At 37.9% G+C, this 16,381-nt stretch overlaps 3 protein-coding genes across 3 annotated transcripts; 1 reads left to right on the top strand and 2 right to left on the bottom strand.

Moving 5' to 3' along the window:
- The first annotated feature begins 2,813 nt into the window (after positions 1-2,813).
- LOC103975172 (peroxiredoxin Q, chloroplastic) lies at positions 2,814-4,939 on the top strand. The gene is made up of 4 exons (XM_009390081.3): positions 2,814-3,089; positions 3,407-3,544; positions 3,735-3,824; positions 4,558-4,939. The coding sequence occupies exons 1-4, from the start codon at positions 2,895-2,897 to the stop codon at positions 4,774-4,776; spliced, it is 642 nt and encodes a 213-aa protein (XP_009388356.1). The 5' UTR covers positions 2,814-2,894; the 3' UTR covers positions 4,777-4,939.
- Positions 4,940-5,079: 140 nt separating this feature from the next.
- On the bottom strand, positions 5,080-8,128 carry LOC135638704 (small ribosomal subunit protein uS2-like). The gene is made up of 5 exons (XM_065152000.1): positions 7,899-8,128; positions 6,858-7,120; positions 6,583-6,780; positions 5,941-6,145; positions 5,080-5,450 (listed from the first exon to the last, which is right to left on the bottom strand). The coding sequence occupies exons 1-5, from the start codon at positions 8,023-8,025 to the stop codon at positions 5,323-5,325; spliced, it is 921 nt and encodes a 306-aa protein (XP_065008072.1). The 5' UTR covers positions 8,026-8,128; the 3' UTR covers positions 5,080-5,322.
- A 1,532-nt stretch (positions 8,129-9,660) lies between these two features.
- LOC103975003 (eukaryotic translation initiation factor 3 subunit K) lies at positions 9,661-14,447 on the bottom strand. The gene is made up of 8 exons (XM_009389914.3): positions 14,270-14,447; positions 12,922-12,978; positions 12,788-12,838; positions 12,620-12,682; positions 11,901-11,951; positions 11,746-11,812; positions 11,032-11,114; positions 9,661-10,140 (listed from the first exon to the last, which is right to left on the bottom strand). Exons 1-8 carry the CDS (start codon positions 14,384-14,386, stop codon positions 9,937-9,939), a joined length of 693 nt encoding a protein of 230 aa, XP_009388189.2. The 5' UTR covers positions 14,387-14,447; the 3' UTR covers positions 9,661-9,936.
- Between the last annotated feature and the right edge of the window lie 1,934 nt (positions 14,448-16,381).

The raw sequence follows: 16,381 nt of genomic DNA, 5'->3' as shown, positions 1-16,381 counted from the left end.
TGTTATGAACAAAACATGCTTCAAATGAAATGACATTATAATTCTGCGAGTGGCTATCTATGAACTCTTGTGTCCCTACCTTGTATTTAGTACCTTATTTGTTTGAAACTATCCTCTTTTACTATATATATGTTAGTCGTTTGCTGAGCTCTATGTGCTCACCCCGTTGCTATATAAATTTTTCAAGATAGCTTATCACTCGCTAAAATGTTTAAATTGGGCTGAGGCAGTGGAGAAATAGAAGACATTGGGCAAACCTTTTATGGATGATATATTTTTATTGTCTAAGTACACTTGGTATCTAATGGAATGTTTGATGGTAAATCTGAAATTATGAGTTTTGTAAAAGTTTAAAGAACCTCTCTTTTTAGGATTTTGGAGTGTTAAGTTTAATTTGTATAATGATATGAACATGTGATAAATATTAGTTTTTGTGATTGTATAGAATACCACACTTGTGGATTTATAAGGTGGTTATTGTCTTGATGAGTTGGTTTTAGATTTTACGATTTATCGAGTAATGTGGTATATAATTTTAAAATGCATAGGTCTTATGAATTATAAAATTTATGGATGTGAATGACTTGAATATTTTCTTAGTGTCCTCAAATTGTGTGTTTGGATCCTGGATTGGATTATTATTAATCTAAATTATAATATTATTGATTCGGGGGGCATGACAAATTGCTAGTCATATGTGCCCTACAAGCCAATCACGTAAGTGATGGCATGTGTGACTTGACACGCAATCTTTTTGTTTATTATATTTTGGTATTTATCACTTTATATTACTAGTTGTATATATGTATATATATATTGTGATGTCCTTGGATCTATGCAATGGGAATCATATTGTGATGAGATCATGATAATAATACTGATTCGCCTTTAAACATAGATTCTAAATAATTTCGATCATAGATTACTCGAGAGGGACATCGAGATAACCAAACTGACTGGTATACTGTATACCCGTTCATATGATGGATGCAGTTAGTCTGGAGATACTAGGGATACAGTACAGGTGTTAATTGGAGAATGAGTTTCCTCTTATGAAATGCTGAATGATTGATGATGCCTATTGTCAAACAGTGATTCTATAGTCCCAATAGTATTTCTGGTCCTTATACTTGAGATTATTACGATCAACTTCAAAATGATACACAAGCAGGCATTATTGTCAAACAGTGATTCCATAGTCCCAATAGTATTTCTGGTCCTTATACTTGAGACTATTACGATCAACTTCAAAATGATACACAAGCAGATGGAATTGGAAGGACGAAAATTTTGTGCTTAGCATGCAGTCGTTTGGTAAAATGCTGCTTCTAAGTTCTCGAGAGTGCTACAGTCAACTAAAAGCGCCTCCCTGTGCAGTGGTCAGGAACATTTCTAAACAAAGACAACTTTAATATCTGCCTCCAGGCATGTACACATTTCCTCATAAATCATTTGACTGAGTTGACACTATTGATTGATACAACTTATATTCAAGAAATATTGTTCTCAAACACAAAATGAGTTCTACTCTGTTTGTTGATCTTACACATTATGTATCAAGAAAATTTTATATGTTCTTTCCTTTTTCCACAAAGGATAAGTGGGTGAAGGAACTTCTTGATCCAGGACCTTGCAAAATAAAAATTGTATGTTGTTATTCAACAAACTTCAGAGAGTGATTCCTGCTTATCTTATCTTTCTGTTTACATAGACTTCAAGTTTCTTAATAAGATGTTCATCTGCGAAAGTTACTGGCAATTAAATAACTCTCAACTGTTGGGGTGACTTACACCTAAACACCTTGTATTTGGTCAGCCTGTGATAACCTTTATTTCTATCAATGTCAAGAAAGATTTGGGAATTGGGAATTAGTTCACAACTTTGCAATAACCAGCATGATAGATATCATTTCTATTAATCAAGGTTTTGAATACCATATTATATCGGTGTACTAAATAATTGTCGATATGGTCAATATCGAATTATATCAAACATATCAATTTATAATATAATAAGATATACCAATATATTATCCATACCGATCCTCTATCGGATCGGTACATATCATTCATACCGAATGATATGGTACAATATTACAAATCATACTATTAACATAAATAAAAATTACTTACTAGGTTAGAGTACTTTCTACGGATGAGTGGTAGATAGCCGGCCAAAAGCATTATGCCAACGCTCAAAAGGCTTAGTAGATGAATCAACACATTAAGTACATCTTACTTCTGAGACCATTTATTTGCAAAAACACAATTAAGCATGTACTAGTATTATTTTATACTTACTAGGTTAGAGTACTTTCTACGGATGAGTGGTAGATAGCCGGCCAAAAGCATTATGCCAACGCTCAAAAGGCTTAGTAGATGAATCAACACATTAAGTACATCTTACTTCTGAGACCATTTATTTGCAAAAACACAATTAAGCATGTACTAGTATTATTTTATCCTTCACGTAAATGCATTCCATTTACTCATTCTGTATGTACATACAGACATCTATACATATTGTATGTATATGTGGTGTGTATGTAAACACACTAGGTATGTATCCATACATGTTCATCTCCTTGTACATGTAAAGTTGTACATATGAACATGGATAATATGGACGTGCATGTCTGGAAGAATGACCACAGAACCGCATCTAACATGAAGCTCCAAGGAGATGTAGCTCAGCCAAGTGTCGAAGTTATCATTTGGTTTGGCCAGTAGGACAGAGAAATATAGATAAGGTCAGCAAGTGGCCACGCAATGGCGTTCTATCCCCCATCCTTGCGTCACATGAATCAACCTCAAACCCATCATCCCTTCTCTTCTTCCTCCACAGAAGAGAGAGAGAGAGAGGAGAGAGATAGGAGAGAGAGAGATCCCTCTCCCATGGCTTGCACCTCTCTCCCTAAACACCCTCTCACATTCTTCAGAGCTCCAAACCCCAGGATTCCACCCTCCTCAGCTACTCCATCTCTCCCCAGGGCATCACATTCCCAAGTATATGGCCTCAGACTCTCTACCAACACCACCTCATCACTCCCACCACCTTCCTTCCCTCAGAGGATGCTCATTTGTGCCAAGGTACATCTCTCTCTCTCTCTCTCTCTCTCTCTCTCTCCCCATGTCAGACAGAGCAAGCTTTTGCACCTCTGACAACCATTTATTCCTTTATTAACGCAAGCATTATTCTTAAGAGTGTTTGTTTCAGGTCTTCTTGTTTCTTTGTGCTAAAGAACAAATACAATCTGATGTTTCAAGCCAATCAATGACACTTTGCCTAAAGATGTCCTCTCTCAACACACAGCACATACTTTGTTTTTGACAACTGAAAGTTCATGGTTAGATATTTGACAGCAATACCTAATAGCTAAAACCAGGGATTTTGTGAATGTTTGTAGGTGTCAAAAGGTGATGTGCCACCATCTTTTACTTTGAAAGACCAGGATGGGAAAAATGTGGCCCTTTCCAAGTACAAAGGCAAGCCGGTTGTGGTCTACTTCTACCCTGCAGATGAGACCCCTGGATGCACCAAAGAGGTAAGATTTAGATTGGGATTTTGTTCTTGTTGCCTGTAGTAACCAAGTTCAATTTAGTGGATTCCACCAGTCAAGTTTGAAGTTTTGACTTTGGAGGGTTTTAGTTGTAATCTTAATTAAATTTAAAATCAAGGATGGTTTTTTTTTTTTTTTTTTTTGTGATTGATAAGTACAAGCATACCATATGCAGGCTTGTGCCTTTAGAGACTCCTATGAGAAGTTTAAGAAGGGTGGAGCTGAGGTTATAGGGATTAGTGGTGATGATCCTTCCTCTCACAAGGTAACCAAACCATGGTTTGTTAACTCTATATGTTTTGTTCAGTAGTTTTAAACTATTTTTCTTTAGTTGCGTCCTCTCTATTGTTCTCTGGAATGTATGTGATTGTGCAGATGTGCTCCTCTGGAACAATTATTCTTTGTTCTTAATTGGTTGCTTCCTTTGTTTTGTTGTCTGAAATGTATGCGATTTGGCAGATGTGTTTCTCTTGAACGAACAATCAATATAAGTGACTTGGTAGATTAGATATGCTTCTGTCGAACAACCAAATACGAGTAGTTGCATCATTTGGCAGCCGTGTTTCTCTTGAACAATCAATATATGTGACTTGGTAGATAGATATGCTTCTGTTGAACAACCAATTACTGAGTTCCATCATTTGCAGCTGTTGAATTAAAACATGAAAATAATTAGCACTTCAAAGCTGTAACAATGAACCTTTAGCAGTCTGCAGTTAAAAGTTAATTTCTCTTGCTAGGGGATGGAACTATTAATAACCTAATCCCAGACGGATTAGCAATGATTGCTGCCTGAACTACATTAGTTTTAATAACAAGAACCAACAGCAAGCAGTAATTAGTGACTAGAGATTTTTGGAAAGTACATGAGACTCATCGAGAGCATTTTCTTTTCTTTTCTTTTTTTCCCTATCAAAATTTCAGGAAAATCTTGGAATTGGAATATTCTGTTTATTATCTCCATTGAAACTTTTTAGTTTTGGATTGACTGTGGGCAGGCATTTGCAAAAAAGTACAGATTACCATTCACCTTACTGAGTGATGAAGGCAACAAGGTGAGGAAACAGTGGGGAATTCCTGGTGATCTCTTTGGAACACTGCCTGGGAGACAGACTTATGTCCTTGATAGGAAAGGGGTGGTTCAACTCGTTTACAACAATCAATTCCAACCAGAGAAGCATGTTGAGGAGACCTTAAAGCTACTGCAGAGCCTCTGAGGCATTACACTTCCATGTCATTTCCATTCTACAACTTCCAACGTAAATTGAGCCCAGGCATCACCTTGTTTGGACTCTACTGAACTCTACTCGTAGTAAGCATGTTGGCCTTTTCCTTATATGACATGGATGATTGGAAATGAGTAAAGCTACGTATCCTCAATGATTATGCGGAGCTATCTGACATTCTTGAAGCTACATGGATCCATACAATATGTAATAAACTTCAAACTTCATTAAGGAAAATATAAATTTAAGATACTGCATCAAAATTTGTTGTCATCTTTTAAGGCAACCAAGAAGTGAAGAAACAAAAACAACACAAAGCCAACTAATTCAGCGCTGGATGCTGAAATATGGTAAACAAAAGCACCATTGAGGTTCTAAATGTACTACCCAGACAAAAAAAAATCAAATTCCGATAAGAGAGACACTATTTGGACTCATGAATTGAAACTCTAGCACACGGGCTCCCAATTACTCCCAGCCTGATAAGAGAGACACCATTTGGACTCATGAATTGAAACTCTAGCACACGGCTCCCAATTACTCCCAACCTGAGGGTGCGGGAGCAGCAGGTGCAGCAGCCTCCCAACCAGACGGAACACCAGGAGAAACAACACCTTCCACTGGTGGAGCAGCAGCCGCATCCCATCCCTCAGCGGCTACAGGTGCTGTTGATAGAAAAGCAAAAAATGTGTCATGCATGCTCATTGGACCGGGAATTTCAACAGGTTACAAGAGTCTTTTTCTGGTGGTTCAGGATGTGGATGATTGACATAAAAATAAACCAGGCCACTAAATAGTAAATAAATTTATAGCAAAAATTTATTTTGTTTATCATCAACATATTCTAGATCATTAATTTGGATACTCCAATTCATATTCCAAAATGAAGGATAGCATATCTGCATAGTCATGTAGAGAAATCAGAAGGTATATCTGTAATATCATTCGAAAATGTCTTGTTTGAGGGAGGAAGACATTAGCACCATGTAACAGGTAATCATTACTCTCTGAAATTGGAGTAACTGAAACTAACATCAAGATTTCATCAAAGCATATATATGTAAGCAATAGGATATCGTAGTGTAAATATCATCATATGTAAGCGCCAGCTAAACTAAAAATTACATGTATCACTGTATGGCCACCGAGACTAACCTTGACCAGTAGTCCACTCAACTCCAGCCACAGGAGGAACACCAGCAGGTACAGCTGCATCAGGCATCCACTGTTCAGTAGTCCACTGATCATTTGGTACCATGGCACCATAGTCTGGAACTGCACCAAACTCAGGAGCAACTGGGGCCTCTGCTTCCTCCTGTTCCTTGGCCTCCTCAGGATCTCTATAAAAGAACAGATCAACCTGCAACACCCTGGCTTAGTTGGGAAAATAAAAAGGATATTTGAAATATGATCAATGACGCAAAATATTTCTAATAAAACAGACAAAACATAGACCAAACAGAGAAATCATCTGCAAACATAAGCTGATGATTTCCAAGTGTTGCAAGAACTATCGAAGGACATATAGAATGTTGGAGACGATTCTGTTAGAGCTTAAAACATTCATGTTTTTAGGTGTCCCTGTTGTGCATGGAGATGGTTCATCATGTAAACTATCAGCAGAAGTTGCAAAAAAAGAAAAGAAATTACAATTATTAATATGAAAATAGAACATGTTATGTATCAAACTGTATAGTGACTTCTTTTAAGCCTATTAAAGTGGTTTATCCATCAACCAATACCCTAGCATTGAACATAGGATTAAGCTGGAAGTAAACAATATCTATGTAACCTTACCATTACTTCCCATTTACGTCCAAGGGGAATAGTGCCACGCATCTGCAGAACCATTCTTGCCAGCAGCCAAAAGAGACAACCAATACTGAGCTTTCCTTTATTGTTTGCCGGGATTCCAATATCAACATATCGCATTGGAGAGTCCGTGTCACAGAAGGCGATTGTTGGAATGTTTCCCAAAGCAGATTCCTTGATAGGCTGTTGATGAATGGACCAGACATTTTTTAACTTTAATGTTTGGCTAAATAAAGAAGAGAAAAATCTTCAATTTTTACCTGGTGGTCAGTTCTAGGATCAGTAAGAATTAGAAGACGAGGTTCACTAAAGGATGTCTGCAGCTGATTCGTAAATGTTCCTGGTGTATGCCTCCCTGCGATAGGATGAGCACCTGTGAACTGTGCAAACTTCAAAACAGCTCTCTGACCATACGGCCTTGCAGATTGGACGATAATATCCTGAGGATTCTCAATGGCAACTATAACCCTAGCTGCTAGCTGAAGCTTCTCCCAAGTTTTGCCAAGGTTGATGATGTGGACACCTGAATAACAAAAATGTGATATGACATTTACAAAGAAAAAACTTGTATACTTAAGATCAGACCTATAGTTTATCGTGGTAGAAATTATTATGAAACCCTTTTCACCTTCGAACTACTAGGACCATGTCTGATTTACAATTTTTTCTAATAACCGATTCTTCAACATGACAATCATCTTATATAAACCCTGGCGCTCACATTCTTCATCTTTATGTGCATTTTCTTAATTACTTGATTTCATAGAATAAAAACTAATATTATACTCGAGAGGTCCTTCAAAATCATCAAAACATATCTAAGTAACATGCACATGCGATGTCATTTGCTCGGCAGTACTTATCAGGGATTTCTCACAAGGCACACAACATTCTAAACAACAAACATTCCGCCTTTGCCACAACGAAATCTCTTCCCGGATCAAACGGAACAACCTACTTTTCGGGCATCGTGGAATAATCATCACGGATTCGTACGGCGATCATCGATGGTTGTTCCTAAATCATGCATATAAATCTCCATTCTCCACCCCGAAAAAAAGAATTTCTTGTCCACCAGTTATTTGCCACTAGCACGAAACATATAGCATAGAGACGGAAAAATGAAGAAAAAGCAAAATATCAAAACAAATAGAATATACCACCAATCCCTCATGGATTACTACTATCCATAAGTCTCCTCGCGATCAAATACACGTCATAGTGGAGAGCCGATCTGGCATCCAGAAAAGAGAGAGAGGGAGAGAGAGAGAGAGAGAGAGAGAGAGATTTGGGGGGTTTACCATCAGGTCGTCGCTTGTAAACGTAGCGCTCCATCTGGAAGTCGCAGTTCCTAGCGCCGAGGTGGACGTTGGCGGCGAGCATCATCTGTATGTCCTGCTCCTTCTGAGAGAGCGCCCGCGTCGCCATGGCTACCACCGAGCAAAGCAAGCTCGTTCTCTCCTTCCAGCCCTGAGCTTTTGTACATGCGATATCGCGAGTGGCGACGGCGGCGGTGAGGGAAGTCGAGGGGGATGTCCCGATGCCTCTTATGCCCCGGTGCAAAACCCTAACTGTACACGGCCGCAGTAAAATGACTAAATTGGCCCCCAAATGTTGGACCAGTTTTGCTCCCGCAGTTTACTGAACGAGGGGATTAACCACGTACATTAATATACTCTTCGGAGCATAAATTTTGTTATCATGTCAGATTCTGTTGCGGTCGATTCACCTACAAACACCCCACCCTCACTTTGGGGGCCTTAAGATCTAAAAGGACCGACCAGCGTGCTGTTATCCTTAGTGATTATTGTGTGATTTACAGGAGGATTTGAATATGAATCTTATCAAACCGGATTCGACCTTTTCCCTTCTTCTGATCTTTATCTCCCGATCGCTGATCACTCTCCTCCACTGTCACCTCTCCTTCCAACTTTCCATCGCCTCCCTCTCTCTCTCTCTCTCTCTCGTGTCAAATTGAACTTGACAAGTGTACCTGAAATCATCAAAAATAATATATATATATATAGTAATTATTTATATCATATTTTTTAGATGATGAACATTTGAGATTGATAAACTTTGTCGTGACACTGATAAATGAATTGTTGAATATATATATACAAATATGATATAAATATTCCTCCAACTCATCTTAAACTTTCATTGAAACTTATGAATAGTTGCTCCATTGATTTTTTTTTTTTTTTTTTTAATTTTAGGGACTTTTATGGTCTTGATTTTATGAGTGTGACATCGTAAACTTTATCAACATCATTTCAAACTTTCACCAAATAGGTATTTTATTAGTTTTTCTATTTATTTTTATGACATTAGGATATTTTTAAGTCTAATTTGATTGAAGGCAAAGAGGTATGTGGTGATTGAGGAGATGGATAAGCCCTCGTGACAAAAAGACAAACAGAGAAAAAAAAAAAAAAAGTCAATGAAATAAGTAAAAGATTGTAGATGAAATAGATGATCATGATAAAGGAGAGACAGATACGAGCATGATGGAAGACAAAAAACATGATGATAATGAATGAGAGGAAAAGATAAGCATCACAAAATTCAAAAGATGAAGAGAGACATTAGAGAAAAAAAAAAAAAAAAAAAGATCACACAAGTGGAACTAACAATGGCAATGACAATGACAAAGGAGAGGGATAGACAAACAGTTACATCAATTTATGGAAGATTAATTTTAAATAATTACACTATGTTTTCTTGAATGTATATAGCCAAGAAAGATAGCGAAAAAATGATAACAGACAATATATCATGCTCTATGATTGGGTACTTAAGTGTCCAAGCGAGCAAGATATCGTACTCTATGATTGAGAACTTTGCGTTTGAGTGTGGATATGAAAGTAAGTGACTTGGAATTTAGATTGTGACAATTAGATAGCGGCTTCACATGTGACGTAATCCATAGTCCGAGTAGACTGACATATATACTCGACTTGAGTTTGGACTCAGATGCATAAATAGCTAATATGGTTTGGGTATCAATCTCATAGAAGCACTAAACGAAGCAACATTAAGTGTCAAGATACAATGATGATCTGATGAATTCAAGGTATTCAACTTGCCATTGCAAATGCAACCCCCAAAAGGGTAATAATAGGAAGCATTCTAAGCGAGCTCAGAAATTTTCGCAGCTTGCAAAAATCCCAAGTATGATGATACATCACTTAAAAAAATTTTGAAACGCATGGATTCCATTAGAAGTTTTATGAAGTCCAGCAGGACTTATAACCAACAAGGAAGACGAGCCCTTGAGATAACAGGATTTTGGTAACTAGTAATCAATCCCACCAGGATGTGGCCTTAAATATGGATTCAGCTTAGGATGGGGAAGATGCGGGTGACATGCTCGAACGGCATGCCATCAACTGTGTTCTTCTTCAGTTCTGGATGATTGAACTCGTTACGAGGAAGGACCATCAGCTGAGAGCAGCTGTGGCCCTTCTCGAGAACCCAGCCACTGTTTGCCACATGATACTCTAGGAACTTATCCAGAGAGAGACCTTCGATGTTAATGGCCTGTTGAAGAACAAAAACACAGTTTAGAACTAGGAAAGCTTGAATAGAGATGGTGAGCTTATGCAATTTTATTTACAGCACTTTCTATATATCACACATGGCAGCCCGACTAATATCTAAAGAAAAATGAAGAAAAGGTTTTAGCTTTCAAACCGAACATTCTTTATAAGTTAGCCAATCTCTAAAATGCGTATTCCAACACAATAAGTATAATAGGTCAAGAAAAAGTTGGGACACCATCATCATGGAGAAGCTACCGACGGCAACTGGAAACAAAAGACCATAAAGCACTTAATTGACGCCAGATCCAATCATTAAACCGAGAATTGGAGAACAGGATGGAGTACATGCATTATGGCATGGTGTAAAAGCCAGTGATTCTTGAACCAGACAAATGAGAAAGCTGGAAAACGTGGATGCCTCATGCATTGTGTGCAACAGGCAGAAACTCAGAAGTAGCAGAACTCAAGCGACTAGACTAGACAGGATGCAATCAATTTAAAGACGTCTACATGGTTAGACAACTCATCGAAACCAGGACACACCAGTTTTTTTTTCCTTTGACATAAATATAGGTCATAGGCAAATAGTTTATTGGACATTTTTATGATGGTGAAGGAACACCAAGAACCACCCCATGAACTGTTGTCTGAATCAGAACCCAAAATATAGATAAACAGTGACATGTTAATCTGTTCTATGTGTAACCATTACTTATACTGACGAAGATTGATGCTTCAAGATTAAAGATGAACTGGATTCTTTGTTTTTCATATAATACAGCAATACATGTCCCATGTACGTTTAATTTCTCAAACATTATACATCGCACTGAAACATATTTAACAAAGAATAAAGTTCACAGAAAGCAAATAAAAAAAAAAACATTACCTCTGCAGTTACAGGCCTTGGCACTTTCTGGTAAGTCAAGGAGAGGACATGAATTGCATAAGCTTGGATTGCTTGCTCAAAACCTGCATCATACTAATTGTAAGTTACATAACGTATACAACATACTTCATTTATATACAATTTCAAAACATATATGTAATATGTGTATATATATTCAAAGGAAGTGTGTGAAATTGTTGGCTGTTGGTGGTTTATAGAGTAAAGCAGTGAAATTATGAAGAGCTGGGAATTAAGTAACTGGGAAGATAAGTAGAGAGTAAGGTTAGAAGTGTGCTTAACAGAATAACAAGGGGATTTATGGCAGATGTGGATGGTCGTTGTTACAAAAAGTGCACTTAACCCTTTTAGTTACTTCTATTGACCAATTTCTTTGCATGCCTGAAAGCTTTTGTATCCTTATCTGTAAACGATATCTCTATCATTCTTTGCATACCATATAACCCTTCTGTTCACACATCACCCAGTGGTAGGGATGACTATTAATTGGTAGATAAGCACTGAGATTAGGAAATGTGAAACATTGACATGCACAGACACCTGAGTCCCACACATGATTACAAAATGTAGCCATCATAACCATCATTCTAATCCATGTATATTGTTAACCAAGAAATTAATTAATTGTCAAGAATACTACAGATAGGACTTTTGATGGCTGTGGTGTCAACCCATAAGTTGGAGCATTCTTTTTACCAGGAACAACTTCAAGTGTGCTGCGGTTCTTTGCTGCTTCTTCCCAAAATTGACGAAATCTTGCAGTCTGCAATAATGATATTGAATTCAAATTACCAGCAGCCAATTTGGGGCATATGGCACATGTGAAGGTCAGAACATAAAATAATACATACTTCAAGATAGTGAGAGAGAACAATCAATGTCTTAATCTGCTCTTCCATTTGCTGCCAATGAATAAAAAAATAGAATATTAGAAATGTAAATGAGTTTGTAAACGGAAAGAACTATTCAAACAGTACCATATAATATCTGTCTTTGGGCAATGATTTAAATTACAAAATTGTAGAAACAAGACAAGAGAGTTACTAATCACTAATAAAAGGGAAGTAGAAGTTGCTTCTTGCAGTTCATTATGCCATTCAACACAAGGATATAATAGGACACTCGAAAACCTTCTTGGGAATAAAACAATGTGCTTCATTTTTTTTCCCACACAAAGTGGGTTACTTTGCACAAGAATTAAACTCTTTTTTTCCCACAAGGTCACTTGGCTTAAAGGCTACTACATAATAACCAAAGCAATTTTTTCTGCTGAAAGAAATGGTCGGTAGATTGAGATCTTCATGCTTATAGTATTTTCAGATCATTATAACTGCAACATTATAATCTCTCTCTCATCTACTAATAGTTACATAGGTTAATCACTTATGAAGATTTACTAGTTCTTAATGGAATGGCTCATTTAACCAAAATTTTCACACGAGTATCTGCATAACTTTTTGGATAATTTTGTTAATCATTGTTACTTCAAAATTCATGTATTCCCAATTTCCACTTGTTGATCTAGAAACTAGTTCCTGTTATAGTGAATCAAAGGCAAAGGTTTAAATACCACTTGCTCAGGAATCAAGAAGAGACAAAGGCTAAAATCAGTGGCTGGCATAGCCATGAGAGCCTGCAAAAAAAAGGAAAAAAAAAAATTAAGAAGCAATCAGGACAAGAACAAGTTTGACTAAAATTTAATTTAATTTTTTATTCAATACTTCTCAAAAGAACAGACCTTAATCAAAATCCGGACTACAATAGGAACACTCATTCGACCTGGCTCAAACTATAAAAAAGAAAATTGAAAGTCAGAAGAAAAACTTATTTAATTTCCAATGCTGTCTACGAATAAAGAAATTAAATCATTACCTGATAAAGCCGAAGAAGACAAAGGTTTGCATCCAAGCTGTATGTTTGAGATGAAACCTGTAAGAAAGGATATTCACTTATTCTGACCAAGATATTCAATAAAGATCAAAAGCCACCTAGACCTATATCCATTTTCTTAACCAGAGTGTAAAAATGGTTTTGCAAATCAGTAATACGTTTGCATGGGTAAAAAAGTAGTTGATATGCTAATGAAAATTTAATATATGTGAATCCATATATCATTCCACTTTCTCCATGGTTTGAAAGTGCTGCAAATCTAGGTGACTGAAAAAACTAACTTAAACATAGCAGGATACCAGAGCATGGACAATTGACATATACACATCAGATGTCAAAGTTAGACATCCATCCAAAGCTTCAAGTGCATTGCAATTTTAATTTCAATATATGTTCAAGCAAATAGTGTAAACATGAAATTCAGCAGAAGTGTTTCTGGACAACACATGCCAGAGAAAATATATTGCCGATCAATATGATAATATTCCAAGTACAAATGATCTGTTATAGCTTTTAGCATCAACAATAGAAATATTGGATAAACATAAGACACCTTGTATGAGTTAACAAGTACAGTTTAACATTTTTTTATGCCCAATACCCAAACTCTGAATATCCATGTCAATGTAAATCAATCCACAAATGTAAATAGAGATTTTACAACATCCTAGAATTGGACTTGTGGATTATTGTTACTACCTAGCATCCATGAAGAAAGAAGAGATGTGATGCATCTAAGATGGATCTCACATTGAGTTTCTATGCTGCCCAAATAATGTTTAAACAAATATTAAGTACCAGATATGACTGAAGACACATCATGCAACGGCCTCCTCGTTATCAGAAATCCATGATTAGCACAAAGGGTTACGAGATTGCGACGTCAAGTTTCCAGCTTTCACTTCCTCTGAAAGCTGGAACGCCTTCCTAAGAATTCGTGTCTTTCATGGTTTCATTGGAGGGGTCAATTCACAGCGAGCCATTTCTAGTAGATGTTCAGTCCTAATATAGTCAACAAGCATAAGATGGGAATCATGAAGAGAACATTCTGCAGAATCAGGCCCAAAATCAATCCTTTTCACTGGAACAGATAAGCGATAATAAAAAATAGATATCCATTTCCAAGCACCATAAACCTTCTCTCCAACAACACATGCCTCATTAAAAGGCTATGGAAGTGATATATCTTATAGATCGTAAGCCGTCAAAGAATCTAAAGTTAATCGCAATCGAATGAGATTCCGATTCCGCCATGGGTTTCCAATCAAAATGGTTGATGGAATTGGAATCTAAAGGAAGATCAAAGAGGACAGCTTCGAGATTGAGCCACCTGCTCGTTGACGTAGTTCTCCAGATCTGTGAGGATGTCAGGGTTGTAAGGATTCACGGCGACGAGCTGCTCCACCGTGTAGGCCGCTTGCTGCTGCTGCTGCTGCTCTCTCCCCATCCCGCTAACGAAAGAAGCCCCACAAATCTCGCACAACAGAGGAGAGAGATACGAGGTTCGAGCGAGAAACCCTAAAACCACACTTACAAAAAGGCCAATACGCGCGTCAAGATTCTAAGTTTTCAACGATCAGGAGATCCTGACCGTTGGATATCTGGGACCCTCTTCCCTGGGACATGCGATCTCAGCCGTCAAATTTTCTCTGGCCAATCATGTGTCTTCTATTTCTTCTTTTCTTTACCGTTGCCGAAGATGAATCGGACCACAGTTTATTTACGATGCCGATGAAATTAAAACTGATCAATACGGGCGATGAGGAAGGATATATATGTATATATATATATGTATATATATATGTATATATATATGTATATACATATACATATATATATACATATATATATTTTTCTCAGTATATTTGATTTAATTTTGGACCACGTCAGAATGTACTCCGTGATAAGGTATATTTTGGGTCTCAGCCATACCACCACCGATACTATACCACGCTATAGCCAAATCAACAAGAGGAGCACCCCCACGCTGTCACGGACAAACTTCTAAACAGGATGTTTGATGTAATGCTTATGTATGTCTGTATCTTTTGGTATGTTCATGCTTTGCACAAGGGACAACCGAAGGCTTAATAACCTCATTTTAGTTGGGTTTAGTGGCCGCTTTAGGCTTGTAAATAAAGGTTGTGTCATGTGGACACTTGTGAGAGATTTTCGATCTATAGTAGACCATTTTGACCCTTTTTTGTGTAACTGTTCAGAGCTTGTAAAGTCTTTTTGTAATTTGCATTGTCTATGAAGTGTTTTCAGAAATGTTTGCTTGTGAATCCCGAATGAGACGTTTTCTCTAACCCGTTTTATCTTTTGTGGGTCCTAAGGGACCATGGGAGGCTTCGAGAAGGCTAACATTTACGGATGGATATGTAAGGGTGCCGCACGACTTAAGCAAAACTAGCTAAGTCCGAGACAGATGGTCTCAGAGCGGGACAAGCACTCATAGACACACTTGGCATGCAAATATGGGGGACCTAGTGGGGCTACGTTGAGGGCAGTCAGCACATGCGTGATCATTTGGGAAAAAACGGGCATGTAGATGTAGGGAAAAGGAGTCGCTCGGAGGAGCGGGCATTTGAGATTGGCATTCAGAGACATGGCCAACCCTTCACGCAAGAGGCACCACGAGAACAAGCAAACTTAGAAAAATGCGAAGCTCACAAAGGTTTGGATGGTTGAGTTTGAGCGACGGCTCAACATTGACAACCATACTTGATGATACTCAAGGCAAGGGAGGCGCTTAGTAAAGGATAAGACCATGCAAGGCGGAATGAGTTGCTCAGCGACTAAAAGAGTTGTGCAAAGCTCATAGAGGTGAGTGGAATTGCTAACTCGAAGAATTCGGTACTCATGCATGGGCTTATATGCGGACGATGGAATGTTTGTGGCCATCCCAAGGCGACTAAAACTCAGCACTATGGAGTATTGAAACTTTCTCTTCGACATATGAAAGATACGTCTATAGGAGGCTGAAGTATGCAGCGAGTTCAACATATTGCTAGGCCTTAAGTGGTGCAGTGGGGGCTGTATTGACGTGGAGTCGTAATCTAGCAAGTGTGTTTGCAGGAGGCAAAACAATACGCAGTTTGTTTAATAAATCGGAGTAGTCCAAGGGGATGGTGGTCTCTGAAACAAAGAGATATATTGCTCCAACGGGACAGTTATCTAGGAGGGATATATCCTGATTTCTCTAGAGGGAGAATCATGTGCAATAGACCGCACATGTTGAGGAGTACCTCAACAAACAATAACTCCACGAAGCTCAATGGACCGAGTAAGCAACGAGGAGTCATCGCATGATCTCGCTTCAGAGAATACATTGGTAGATGCATTGCGAGATCAAGTGGGGGAGCGACCTAAAGCAACATAAATGAAGGCACACTTGGAGTCGATATGGAGATCGGACTCAAGGGAGGGCTGACCCATGGAA

Source organism: Musa acuminata, chromosome BXJ3-5, assembly GCF_036884655.1.
Source record: "Musa acuminata AAA Group cultivar baxijiao chromosome BXJ3-5, Cavendish_Baxijiao_AAA, whole genome shotgun sequence".
Taxonomy (NCBI): Eukaryota; Viridiplantae; Streptophyta; class Magnoliopsida; order Zingiberales; family Musaceae; genus Musa; species Musa acuminata.
The sequence above is the reverse complement of the archived record's forward strand: the minus strand, read 5'-3'. Positions and strand labels throughout refer to the sequence as shown.

Excerpts from the sequence above, each read along its gene's own strand:
- LOC103975172 (XM_009390081.3), top strand. The coding sequence starts at position 2,895 with ATGGCTTGCACCTCTCTCCCTAAACACCCTCTCACATTCTTCAGAGCT. Across the intron at positions 3,090-3,406 it reads GGATGCTCATTTGTGCCAAG|GTGTCAAAAGGTGATGTGCC; the intron begins GTACATCTCTCT and ends GAATGTTTGTAG. Across the intron at positions 3,545-3,734 it reads CCCCTGGATGCACCAAAGAG|GCTTGTGCCTTTAGAGACTC; the intron begins GTAAGATTTAGA and ends TACCATATGCAG.
- LOC135638704 (XM_065152000.1), bottom strand. The coding sequence starts at position 8,025 with ATGGCGACGCGGGCGCTCTCTCAGAAGGAGCAGGACATACAGATGATG. Across the intron at positions 7,121-7,898 it reads TTACAAGCGACGACCTGATG|GTGTCCACATCATCAACCTT; the intron begins GTAAACCCCCCA and ends TTTGTTATTCAG. Across the intron at positions 6,781-6,857 it reads ATCCTAGAACTGACCACCAG|CCTATCAAGGAATCTGCTTT; the intron begins GTAAAAATTGAA and ends ATTCATCAACAG.
- LOC103975003 (XM_009389914.3), bottom strand. The coding sequence starts at position 14,386 with ATGGGGAGAGAGCAGCAGCAGCAGCAGCAAGCGGCCTACACGGTGGAG. Across the intron at positions 12,979-14,269 it reads AGAACTACGTCAACGAGCAG|GTTTCATCTCAAACATACAG; the intron begins GTGGCTCAATCT and ends CCTTTCTTACAG. Across the intron at positions 11,952-12,619 it reads TCTTGATTCCTGAGCAAGTG|CAAATGGAAGAGCAGATTAA; the intron begins GTATTTAAACCT and ends ATTCATTGGCAG.